Source organism: Sipha flava, unplaced genomic scaffold (genome assembly GCF_003268045.1).
Source record: "Sipha flava isolate LNK unplaced genomic scaffold, YSA_version1 369_pilon_pilon, whole genome shotgun sequence".
Classification (NCBI taxonomy): domain Eukaryota; kingdom Metazoa; phylum Arthropoda; class Insecta; order Hemiptera; family Aphididae; genus Sipha; species Sipha flava.
The window spans coordinates 84,527-98,650 of NW_020273075.1; the positions used below are offsets into that span (position 1 = coordinate 84,527).

Here is a 14,124-nt window from a genome sequence, read left to right on the forward strand (position 1 = left end):
TAAATTGATTTATGACGGTGATGGAAAGATTACCACGACCTTTGTCCTCCTTTTTGAGTAGTGGTGAATCGGGTAAATTGACGTGATTATTAATTATTATAGTATAGATATCTTGAACCTTCATAATCATATTAAAAAAAAAAAAAAAAAAAAAAAAAAAAAAAAAAAATGGAAAAATAGTCAAGGAAAAATATAAATGTTTTTTTAAACTATACTTATAGTAAGTTGATATAATATAAATTAAGTATCAGAGATTTTTTATAACTATATTTTATCTAAGATTATATTATTTACATAGTGACCAACTGTACTGTTTATATATAAAATCATAGTATCTACTGGAAATAGTGAAAATATAATTAATATTAACAGTTACAACCACCATATTTTTGTGTTGATAAAATTATTTTGTATCACGAAAAAACATTTTTTTCATCTATAACATATTTTTGTTACGGTGAAATAAATGTTTTTATCATATAAGCGTTTAAAATTAAAATAGTTCTAACTTATAATATTTTTTCTCTTGATAATTTTAATCTTGATTGTATGCTGGGCTTGGTAATAGATTGTTTTTGCTCATTCCAAAAAATGCCAATCAGTTGTAAATACATTTATTTAATAAAAACATTTTTGCATAATAAAAGTTAGAACTTTTTCGTCCTAGATTAATATATACGAGTATATGGTAATGACAAGAAAATAATATTATAGTAAAATATTTTTTATATAGCTAGATTGTATTACATTAGATTTTACTTAGGTACAACATTTTTGTTAAAAAGATCAAATAAATACTTTGTAAAACTTCATATTTAGTAAAAAGTAGAATATTACTATTCCAACTTACAATTTCATAATCTTTTTAAATCTTAATTAATTTAATTTATATATACAATTACAAATCAATAAAATATAATTTATAAATATACTTACGTACTATACATAAATTGGTTATATATGTATTATTAAAGCTATAATTTGGTATGACCAAGTGGGTAAAAAAAAATAATAATTAACTTTACCTATCCAAGAAAATGGATCTTTTTTATTCTATCATATTTTAATTCGTTGCAAAATATTCTTCAATCTCTAAAAGAGTCTTATTTTCAGTTTCCGGCAAACTGAAGTAAAAATATATAAGTCCAATAAGTCCAATACAACCGAATAAAATCATTGTGTATTCGAGGCTTAAATATATTTCAATCGATAAATACGATTTTGTTAATGAAAATAAAATTATGTAGGCCAATGCTGTACACATACTAGTAGCTATTCCTCTGCTTCTGTAAAAAAAAAATATATATATATTGATGATTGAATTTTTGTAATATCGTAAATAATTAAGATAGGTAAGGAAAAATTGAATTTCAATACTCTTCATATCTCTAATGTTTAAAATAATATTATTTACTAATATTATAGTTACATTACATTATTTTGGAACGGAATAATAGAATAAGCACATTGAGATTTGTACATGAAAAGTAAATATAACAATAGGAAAATGAACTGTTTAAGTAATAATTAATTCCATATGCAATCCAGACCTCGTCACCAAAGTATGCACACCCTAATTTTTAAAATATTCCTTACAGATTCACTCTTTCTGCTTACCTGAATATTGAGTAGCAATTTTCTTTATGTTAAAGAAGTTTTAACAAAGTACAGTTGAATATATTGTATATGATGTTAAGCATATTTTACTACGCATCTATATTGTTAATTTACGAATTATTTTAAATTATTAAAAAAATGTTGGAACGAAAACAGAAAATGTTAAATTATGCATGCAGGTTTTACAAAATAGTTGCTCTAAAATAATATTCTGAATGATGGAGCCGGTAACTATTTAGATATATACGATACCGCTGTTGCTTCTTTAATTTATATGTATTGGAATCACACATTTTTTACCATACCATATAATAATAAAATAAAAATATTCTACATTATTAGATACTACGAGTATATGATCGATACTTATATGATGTTAACTTTTTAATTCACAATTGATTATAAATGCGTTTAACCACAACCGAATTCAAAATATAATAATGAATCGTTCGATTATTGTGATAAATCTGCAGCCGAGTCGAGTTAAATGTACAAACACATTGCGGATGAAATATTTAAGAAATTGTGTAAATTTCGTGTAGAAACGCTGATTGACATTATACAGTAAGAATTGTGAACGTTACTTGTTTGGGAAAATTTCGATCAGCAACATCCAAGGCATACATGAAATGCCGCAAGCGCCGATGAAGTAAATGCAACTCAGTAGTGTTAACGAAACGCTCGGTAACGGCTCGATGATGTTATCCTTGGTCGCTATGATGTACACCCCGAGCGACATCAGCATAACGATGTTTACCGACAACGTCGTAAACGTCAAAACCCTTTTGCCCACCCGGTGCACGCTTACGGTCGCTATAATACTTCCCAATCCGGTGAGGGCCGTAAGGATCACCTGAAAACCGTTAATATTCTATGATTAACTGTCGATAAACGACCGCGCGTGTACCGGTGTAACAGACATATCATACCCCCGGAAAATATTACCGGGGGGGGAAAGATTTTCTAGTATTTATCCTAGGATATTCTTACCGGGGGGTAAAACTTTCTTAGGATAATATCGTATTCACCGAAAAGGGTATAATTAACCTAGGATGAACTTACCGGGGATAAAGATAAGCTAGGATAATTGTACCGGAGGTAAAATATGCCAAGGAAAATTTCCCCCCCCTGATAATATTTTCAGGGGGGTATGATTTGACTGGAACACCTGTAACGATTGCGCGCCGTCAGCACGTCGTCACTTTACACACGTCGTGCATGCGCGGTTACCAATAATTCGTTTTGATTGTCAACGATATAGATGTTCGTCATTATTTTCGTGATAAACGGTCTGGTGTGGAAAAGGCTGACCACGTTGGACACGAAAAACAGCGCCATCATCAATTTCATCGGCCTGTACACCGACGGCTCTTTGAACTCGGCCAGTTTCGCCAGCAGACCTTTTTTTTTCTCCACGTGACCCTTGCTGCCGCGGGTCCCGGACACTTCATTATAATGAATGAGCTCCAGGAACTCGTGTCGCACCATTTCCGGTTCCACCCAGCCTCGTAACCAGCACATGGCCTTCTCGGCCTTATCGTTTTTGCCCTTAGCCACCAACCAGACAGGAGACTCCGGTATCTGGGAACAAGAAAGATAACGTAACGCGATTTCGATCCGTCGCCGAGCCGCGGCCGCGTGCGTACAATAACGATGAGGCATATGCACACGATCGGGCAGATTGCGCTCAGCATGGCGACGGTCCTCCAGCCGAAAAACGAACCCAACACGTACGTGAGCAACGTTCCGACTCGGGTTGCCGTACTTCCCAGTGAGCTCAACGACCCTCTGAGCCTCGGCTCCGATATCTCTCCCACGTATGAAGACGTCGATCCCGGGCCGAATCCCGTACTGAATCCCATCAGCAATGTTGACGCGCACAGGAACGTCGAAGACTCCGCCGAGTACAGTAACGCCCATCCGACAATGCTGGGCACGTTGGCGATTATCATGCAACGTTTTTTCCCGAGCTTTCCTTGCAGAATTCCCGAAAGGAAACATCCGAACGGGTGTACCATAAACAGCAAGCTACCTGCAATCGGACAATACACGGAAATATTATCATCGCTATGTTGACGGCTGCAATACGATTGAGCCCTTTTTACACGGAAAAAGAAAAATGAAAAACAACAACAAAAACTTAACACTATTGTGCTCCATGAAACGTAGGGGTGTCCTTTTAACAATTTTCGAATACGCCATATGAAAATATAATGGTATAATATGCATATGTTAACATTTATTTTTAGTAAATTTTCACTAAAAATAAGATAAAAGACATTGTTGAGTGTCGTCAGCTTAATTGTTTTCGTGTTGAAGATAAGTGCTAAGGTGTTTCAAATAATAACTCAATTTTAAATTAATTACTATTTATTAAAAAATAATTCTAAGTTTAAAGCATTTATTCGTCAACCTAAATCAGCAGTTCTTACATTTTTTTTTCGCGTACCACATGAGTATATTATCAATCAGCCACGTACCATTAATGATTAAAAATAGAACCATACAAACTTGACATAGTTAAATATATTTATCTTAAATAAAAAGGCAGTAAAATACTAAAATAAAATTATTATTTATTTATTATTACAAATTCATTAGTGTTTTTGAATTAATATATGAGATAAATATTGAATTTTTAATTTCTGTTCTACCACCATGCGGCCTTTCGCTTACCACCATGTAGTCTTTCGCGTACCATTAGTGGTACGCGTACCACAGTTTGAGAACCGCTAACCTAAATAATTTTGAATCCAATACATTAATTTATTAAGTTTAAAACTGAAGTGAAGTTGTTTGCTAATACGAGTATCGGACTATAACACATATCCATTGATATATTCGAGACTAACTTGTATATCCCGTTTTTGTGTGAAACTGTGGTTTTCCCTTTTTCCAAAAAAATAATATGTTTAACCTGACATGATCTGTTTTAAGTAATTTTTCATATTTTTATTACATTATTATATATTATTAGTTCTATATTTATTACACCGGTCCGTTAAGAAGCATGCGGTTCTATGTTAATTACCTATCGAATACTTCAGTGGTTGGCCTCGTGACTTCTGCGAATCGCATAACTATTTCTATATTATAAGACGATAGAACATCGTGTGATTTGTATTTACGTATTTGTATTATCTTACTGTATTTTAGTCATTGCAAGCGAACTACTGGTGCTTATGTATTATGATAATAGTCTAATTCTCTTTACACTATTTATGTGATCCCTTCGTGTAATGGTAATCGTAAAGGCTTACATTTATATATGTCTGTAACAACAGCATGTACAAAGCTCAATACCAGTTTCAAATAAGCTATAAAATAACAGAGTGATTGAAATACAATAAATTACTTTGCACGATACATATGCTACAAAAAAGTTTTTATATTATTTTTTTGACATCAAAATCAAGTGATGTTTACTTACGAGTAGATATACGGCTTACGATTACAAAATTATGTTACAAGTTAGTAGACTTGAATATATTAATATCATTAGCTGATTGTTGTAGACAATTAGGTTTTGAAAAAAGTGTACTTAATGCTTGTAGAGAAATTTTCCAAATAGTTGCAAAATGATATTCTGTAGTTTTAATTTAGGCCAATATTTAAATTATGATAATGGTGATAGTAATAATATTTATATAAACTTTGAAAAGAACTAAAAAACCGTTTGGAATTTACTATGCAAGCTTAACAAAATTAGAACAAAATTAAATATCTGTACAAGAATATTTTAAATTAGTGGACCACGATTTCTTGTCACAAAATTATAATTCGTAGTTCTTTCTTTGTAAAAATTAGCAATTTTATTGTTTTTATGAATATATATCTATATTTATTACAAAAAATATTATTATTAAAAAAACATGAAAATTCTAGTTTTTCTATATGTAACATCACCAATTGGATTGAGTTGTTGTAAATTGTTAAAAGAAAACATTCATATTTCATGGAGCACAATCTTGTTGCGTTTTTTTTCGCAGATAAAACGGGCGCAATCGTGTTGCAGTAATATTTAATAAATCGGTATAGTATTAGCCGCATATTTCGTAGAGACAAAAAGAGCACATTTTTATTATTCTACAAAAATACTGTTGCCTAAAAGAGCAAAGTGAATATCATCATATTATTACATTACTGGCGCCACCCAAACAGCACAATAATCATAATCTCTATATAATATATTATTAGGGTGATCATACGTCCCTTTTTTTTATCATTATGTCCCATTGTCCCGACAAACTTTGAACGGGACGCTTTTTGTCCCGTATTAATCCCGTTACTTCCATAAAAATTGTAAACCGAGAGTAAAAGAAAAAAAAATAAGACATGTCATATACGAGTGGTATATATTTTACGGGTAGAATAAGAAAATCGGGTAATGTACACATCATCCGGGTAATTTTTACATTATCTACCCTTGAGTGGATAAAGTATTTTCATAAAATAAAATACGACAAAGTATGAACTGTATATAATATTAATAAAATACGATAAAACATAAATTGTACCTACATGATGATTAATCGTGTGCATTGATATTGTATAATAATTTTAAACTACATACGGTGCTATTGGTTTTCGAGTTCACTTGTTTGGTTTATTAATGTTTGATCATTTAGTTTTTTAAAAAAAAAACTTGTCATAAAAAGAGAAATTATTTGAAAATTATAATAAATAAATAAATGAAAATAAAGAAAATTCGGTAAATTTAACGGAATCAAAATATTATAACATACTATCTGAAATAAGAAATGTGAATAAAAATAAATAAATCATAATGAAACTTTTATAAATATTTTACAAGTGTTGGTTACAAAAAAAATCTTTTTGTGAAATAGCTTATGCACAATTTTTTTTCGATGGTCAAATTTCTAAAAAATGTTTGTGTGACAATAATCATTTAACAAATAAATGTACGATTAAATGTAAATCTAGGGAGATATTTTGCAACTCAAAATGATTCAAAGTGTTCCAATAAATAACTTTATTTAATTTTTTAAAATTTTTTATTATAAAATAATAACTTAATAATACATAGTTTAGGTACTTAATAATTTTTTTTTTCGAATAACTATAGCTTATATTGCTAACTTATAGTATACTGGATAATAAACATATTATACTACTTCTATGAATAAGGTGTACTTTACCCGGGTAATGTGTAAACTACCCATTTTCAAACTTTACCCGTAACATATATATATATATGCATTGGCGCAACGAGACATTTAAACTAGGGGGTGCTTAAGCTCAAAGTTTTTTTGTGTTTTGATAAACCATAACTTGGTTAAAAATAAAAAAAAATGAATGTTCCAAGTCACCTTGAGTTTCGGGAGACATGAAATAGTAAGATATTTTTAAATGTTTTTGAGCGTTTAACCTGCAATACGTTTTACTTGGAATACAAATAGGATTTTTACAAACAGCTTTGTATATATGATAACCTAAAGAAGTCAATAGGTAACCTAAATATTATATAAAATATAAATTAAACACATTCTCTTTTGTGTCTCAAACAGTATAAGTTTGATGAATTAAATTTGATCTACAAAAAAAGTACTTTTATGATAACAGTTTGTAACATCAATTTCTGTTTAATGATAAGAAATATCATAAAATATGATAAAAGGTTTTTGATTGGAAATGAAACAACATAAAATATCATGAAAAGATAAACGATATATAACAAAACTCTCGAAGTTCTATCAAATTCAACCAAGAAAAGTCATAGTGTTCCAAGTCACCACTCAAGTTCCATTTCACCCGTGTTGGCGGTACTGATTAAAATATACCATACAGGTATATTAAGCACAGACTATTTAAAATAACTTGGCCGCTCTGGCATCCTTATCTCTATTGAATTAAAATCAACACATCCAATTCGACATTATAAATAACAAAATGTTATACTACAAAAATTACTATTATGTTATAATTGTAATTCGATAAATATTCAACTCTTTTTTTACAGTTTTTAAACGATTTTTTAGGGAGTGCTGATTTTGACTTAGGGGGTGCAAAGTACCCAAATCCCCCCCCCCCCCTCTAGTTGTGCCAATGTATATATGTACTACGAATTCATGTGCGAAACTTCTAAAGAAATCGATATTAAATACGAATAGTTAACCAATATACAGTACTATTTATAATCAACGATATTCGGTAAAATAAGTATATTAGGTATATTAATCGGAAAATCGAACATAGTCGTGCAATAACGTATGTATGGTACATTGCAACGATCTTGTGTTATTAATGTTATAGCCACTGTGTATTAGTTCTTTTTATTTAAATTGTTGTGAGTCATTATTGTTATCACTTGTATTGTTTTTTTAAAATTCCTAAAAAGAAATATACGTTCACTGTACCTTTGCAGATTAATTAATGCATTAATAGAAAGAATATTTTCAATCACAAATATTTTATAGACGGACGGAAAAAATCGTTTTCTCGTACCAACTGTCAAAGCAATAATAATTCTTAAAAATATTCCTGTAATGATTTTTATGATTTTTTTGTTAACACAACCAAAACTATAATGCAATCAGTTCATCAAAAAAAATATAATGTCAAAGAATGTAATGAAGAAAATTATGAACAATCGACATCAACTCAATAAAAATAAAGAATATTTTAAGTAATTTTTTTCAATCTCACAGCAAAAAAAGAATGCAAATCAATGTTTAATTAAAATATCAAACTAATTAAAAATTATTTTTATTGCATATAATATAGAAGTTAAAAAAAATGTTGTCTTTTTTTTTAGAGAACATATTCGTCCCGTTTTTTTTTTTCATAAATATGGTCACCCTATGTATTATTATACTTCATATTTAGAAACTCTGAGTTCTGACATGATGACTGACTAAGTATAATTGCAGTAACTATCCCATTACTGTATTTGATGATTATATGTTATCAAATCTAATGAAACGGATATAACTGATAATTAAATCAGAACAGACCTAAGCTAATGGTTGATAATGTATTAAGGTACCAAATGAAATTTGATAAAATAATAAACACGAGAGATTGGGATTACAATTCTTAAATTGTCTAGGAAAATATTTTGCTTTATCAATAATTCTGTATTCATCAAATGTGCTCTTTTTGTTTACAATGATTATTTTAATTGACATAATATGCTGTTAATTTAATTACTGTATTTTTTGTGCTTTTTTTTGTTATTACTGATCTGTGCTCTTTTTGGCTTATTTTCTGAAAAATGTGCTCTTTTGGGTGACGGCCATTTATACACCTGCTGAAAAAAACTTTTTCAACGTTATTTGTTGTTTTATTATCTACAGAATAGATACGTGATTAGGTTTCAATATTTTCGACTGTTTGAAACATTTATGCAATATAAGATTTTGATACGTTTTTACACAGCCTAGTAGTATTGACTTGATTTAATATTATATGATAAAAACTGAACGAATCGGCTTACCATACCACGAGGCCTCAGTTATCGTTATTGAGAAATCACTGTTCGAATTTTGATATAAATCACGAATGACCAATGCGGGCATTGATAGATTCATTCCCATTCCAATAAACAGAAAACTTTGCGCTATGGTGGCAAACAACTGTAATAATTCACGTAATTAATACATATACATAATATATTCATTGATGTGCAAAATATTTAGTTTACTTACTTGTGCCAGCGTCGACTTAAGTCCATATTTTTGGGGGCGTTGTTCATCTTTGTTCGCGTTTTTATTAGACATTGATAACAATGAAATCCAACAAACATGTATTTTAAATTAAATGCAAAAAAATAAATCTACTGAAAATCAATTGTTAATAACTCATGTTATTTTCAAAGACATTCTATTAGTAAGAATATTATTGATGTGTACTATAACAGAACAACTATGATTTGTTTAGTGCAAAGAATGTTATATATTACATTTACGTTATACATGAACCTTATATCTGTACTCACGAGTAGATAAAAGTTAGTTGCAATAAATTAATAATTTTCTATTCAGTTAAATTTTTTTATAAATTGCTGTGTTTGCGAATTGACGAGAGTAAACAATGTCATTATCAGTTACTACCAAACCCGCTATTAGAAATAAAACAGAACAGTTTCGCGTGCGCACGGCAATGCCACAGAAACGCAACTGTTTTCTTCGACATTGAGTCGTTCACCACTTATGTTCGTACACTCAACCGATTTGTTATCATTATAACATTATTTGTTCATGTTTTGATTACGGATTTATGTTTAACGAGATAATCATAATACATCTTCATTGGTTCATACGTTTTCCGAATCTTTACTGGTTGAACAATCGTATCGACATTGTCAACATAAACGTATAGATAAAATACTTGTGTTTGGCAAATTGAATATTTATTGTAATGATTATAAAATACCCACGCACAAGTGCGCGAGTTCTCGTTCGTTATATAATATTATATATAACTATTATAATCATTTTTTTTTTTTTTAACGATAATTTAACTGCAGTTGAAAAATACTACAATACGGGATAATGTTATGAAATATTCACTTTTTTTGATTTCAAATTATTTTATAGAACGTTATCAATTCTCAGAACACGTAATTTTGTAAATACTATTATCAAATATACCTAATTTAATAATTGATCTACTTACACTAAAAAGTATAACTATATAGGTATTTATTGTCACAAAATAATTTTCCAAAGAACTTTTTTAAAATAATGAAAAACAGTCACAAAATACAATAATGATATTAATAAATTGGTTCAAAAATATACAGAAAATAATTTAAATAATTTTTAATATAAACTTCAATTAAATAATAAAAGCTAATTTTAGTTATTTTTCTTTAAATATATTTTTTTCTGGATTTAATAGTTGCAACTTTTTGTATCAGTTCTTCCCACTTCATTTCCTAAACCAAATCAGATTATATACATAAAATTGATAAATTAAACATTTTTTTTTTTTGTATTCATGACGATCTTAAATAACTGTTTACACATTTTAAAACAGAAAACGATCTCTTGCCACTTGTATTTGAAGTAGGTTAAAATTAGTTTAAAATTAGGTTAAAATTATTTCGATATTAGGAAACGATGTCTATAAAGACGATGTTTTCAGTGTTCTCAGTAGTAATGTAAAATTATTTTTGGCTTCTGACAGAAAATTTTTAAAATAGTTTTGAACTGTGCTAACTTTTCTACAAAATCTGTTTCTATGTCTAAATTTTACAATTCAATAATTAAAAAAAACAACAACTGAAAATAAAATGGGAATCATAGAAAATATTATAAACGACAATAACATAATAAATAATAAAATAAATGAAGTCATATTCAAAAGTTTCACATTTTATTGAACACCCAACATTTTTTTTAATCATATTGAAAAATGTTTGCTTAAATAATTATTATATATAATATTTATTTTTTTTTAGGAAAATTTTATTTATGCCACCCCATTAAATTTTCCGCTCTGGAGCACCTATTCGGCTCTTTGTTTTGACAGGAGGGGGGGAATTTGAGTTCAAGACGGCAGAGCAAATGCAGTAAAAAGTGGTGGAATGCGCGAATGAGTTGCGTTCTCTCGATGAATAGAGTATAGGTGCGTACTTAGTATATTTTTTTAATTTAAGATATCTATCTATCTATCTATTTATCGAAATTGGTCTTCAGAAATATTCAGTTAGGAGACAATATTTATAAATTATAACTGTGGGGATTATTTAATGAAGGTCCATCGTATTTTCTTTTCTTTCTTCTTCAGATCTACATTAGATTAGTATGTGCTTAGCTTCATAATATAATAATATAATATATTTTCCGTTAGAAGTTTCCAAAGAAATAGATGACAACATAAATCTAAAAAAAAAAAGGATTAGGCTATGATGGAGTTAGTTCTAAAATACTCAAAGAGCTACTAAAAAATGCTATCATTAATTTTATTTATTTATTTCGTATGGCTATCAAGTATCTTACGCACATATGCAATGCTAGCACATAGAATATGTTCCTAAACAGTGGAAACTGACATAAGTGATAATATTGCTCAAACCAGGAAGACCACCCGAATATATTACATCAGCGGTTCCCAAACTTTTTTTTTCTGTGGTGCCTTTTTTTGGACCCAATCAATCCACGGTACCCGGGCATTGAATAACATTAAAGACAGAACAAAAAAAATCTATTGATAGCCGATTTTATTAATTTTAATAAAATTTAACTTAGTTATAAATTAATGCACTTTTAAACTTAAAAAATAGATAAGTAAACATTATTGTTATGATTATAATTATTATACAAAAATATTATAAGGTTAAAATAAGAATATCCGATAATACAATAGAAAATATTACATTATTTGCTATAAAGTTTTTACGAAAACAATAAGGTAAAATCAATCTTATACATTTTAAACTATTTATTATGAACGGTAGACCGCGGTGCCCTTAGAAAGTGATCGTGGTGCCTCTAAGGCACCGCGGTGCACAGTTTAGGAACCACTGTGTTACATAATAACGACCGATAATCACTCCTATCAAGTTTGTTTAAGCTCTTAGAGAAACTTCTACTCAAACGTCTTAAACCAATTATAGAGGAAAAACATATTATACCGGAACATCAATTTGGATTCCGCAATAAGCATTTGAAAATCTATCACGTTCATCGCACCACTAATGTGGATAAGCAAGTTCTTAAAGAAAAAAATATCTCTGTGGAGTGTTCCTTATGTATCCTAGGCTTTTAACAAAGTACAAGGAATATCTCATAAAATTACGTGAACGTTTGTTACATAATTCTTGTACCTATTCTACACAAGAGATATATCAAAAGACGGCAACCCAACGATAGCAATATTTTCCGACGATACAGTAACTGATAGATTACAAGAATCAATTGACAACATTTTTGATTGGACTAGATGTTAGAAAATTAATAGGCTTTTACTCTTCATTGAATTGGAAACACCATGTCCGGCAGAAAAAATTGAAAATGAAAGAAAAAATTCAAAAACTCTTCTGGTTAGTCAGACCCCACTCCAAGTCAACTGTAAAAAAATAAACGTCTACTATACGTAGTCATTATAAAACCAATCTGAACTTATGGCATTCCTCTGTGGGGTTGTGCTAGTAAGTTTAACATTGATGTAATACAACGCTGTCAAAACATCGCCCTTCGAATCATCACTGCAGCTTACAAGTTTAAAAGAAACGATGCAATTCGCCGAGGTATAATATCATATGTTACCCATAGTGTCAATCGAAATACAGAGGTTTGCTTGCAAACACGAGACAAGGTTAGATCATCATGTTAATACAATGGCCATTCAACTATTAGACGATTCCAAGGATACTATACGTCTTAAACGTCTGAAACCATATGACTTAGTTTAAGTATTTAAATTAAGATAGGAGTCACTTCATTGGGAGTGACCTCATCAACGTGTATAGTATTTATTATGTAAATGTATATAATTGTTAAACATATTTATAAAGACCCTTGGGACGTTTAAATAATAAAGCCTCAGGGAATTAAAAAAAAATAACAATATTTAGTATATTAGTTATTCATGTTATAGTATATACTTTAATAACACCCGATGATACACAATAACATGTGTAATAAAATAATGCTTCAAATGTACACGAGAAAAAAAAAATGTACGAAAAATAATCAATTATTGTCAATAATGTAAAGCATGACTTGGAGACCTATAGTTCTATAAGAAGTTTTATTTAAATAAAGATAAGAATAACATTTATGTAACATATCGGTTGTACATGCTATTTTATTTTGTCACCTCTGTAAACTTCTCATTATATTATAATTAAATAATTGCATTGTAATTATGTCCATATATTATGATTATGGTAATTATGTAATGTTCATCGGGTGAGTGTCACGTAGTCATATAAAATTATAATAAAATATATTTATTGATTATTAATGATAATAAATTATTGCTACGTACCAGAATGAAAAGCTTCGTCCTCCATAGCTAGTATGAAACTTAAAGACTCTGATTATTTCGTGGTTTTATTCGTTTCCATCCAAGTCGTAATCATACTTTCCATATCCTAATTGGCACGTTTCACAGAACATTATGAACTGTGGCGAGCATTTCCGTGAACTATTTTTACTTCAGACCACACACTACATACAGAGGTGGAACTAGGAATTTTAACGCTCGGGGAAAATGTTAATATTACCCCCTATCATAGACCAATAATCAGATAATCTTCTCGAGAATTTTTTTTCTAATCATTAATAAACAATCATACTTATTGAGTTTTAATCTAATAACAATATTTAGCAAAGTTAAAAATATCAAATTAGTTGTTAATAATTACGAAAATTACACCCTCCAAAATTTTACGCCCGGAGATGAATCCCAGTTTTCCACCCCCCTAGTTCCGCCCCTAAGTACATATATTTGTAATAACAGCATTCACGAATTCTCCACCGTCATCGGAGTGGAGTATATTTGGTGCTCCAAAAAGAGTAAAAATATCGAGTAAGC

General features: G+C 29.5%; 1 protein-coding gene across 3 annotated transcripts; it reads right to left on the reverse strand.

The window, feature by feature from the left end:
- Positions 1–925: 925 nt before the first annotated feature.
- Positions 926–9,769, reverse strand: LOC112687845 (facilitated trehalose transporter Tret1-like). 3 transcript variants are annotated; one of them, XM_025560793.1, is made up of 6 exons: positions 9,074–9,165; positions 8,788–8,887; positions 3,264–3,649; positions 2,848–3,198; positions 2,202–2,470; positions 926–1,286 (listed from the first exon to the last, which is right to left on the reverse strand). In XM_025560793.1, the coding sequence occupies exons 1-6, from the start codon at positions 9,074–9,076 to the stop codon at positions 1,064–1,066; spliced, it is 1,332 nt and encodes a 443-aa protein (XP_025416578.1). In that variant the 5' UTR covers positions 9,077–9,165; the 3' UTR covers positions 926–1,063. The 3 variants fall into 3 exon arrangements, with proteins under 3 accessions (XP_025416578.1, XP_025416579.1, XP_025416577.1); XM_025560794.1 differs by having other exon boundaries at positions 8,788–8,884; positions 9,074–9,164; XM_025560792.1 differs by lacking the exon at positions 8,788–8,887 and adding an exon at positions 9,285–9,769 and having other exon boundaries at positions 927–1,286; positions 9,074–9,212.
- Positions 9,770–14,124: the final 4,355 nt, after the last annotated feature.

Bases quoted from the DNA above. Each gene is read 5' to 3' on its own strand.
- LOC112687845 (XM_025560792.1), bottom strand. From the start codon at position 9,356: ATGTCTAATAAAAACGCGAACAAAGATGAACAACGCCCCCAAAAATAT. The intron at 3,199-3,263 runs GTACGCACGCGG...TCTTGTTCCCAG, and splicing joins GCATATGCCTCATCGTTATT to ATACCGGAGTCTCCTGTCTG. The intron at 2,471-2,847 runs GTAACCGCGCAT...AACGGTTTTCAG, and splicing joins ACAATCAAAACGAATTATTG to GTGATCCTTACGGCCCTCAC.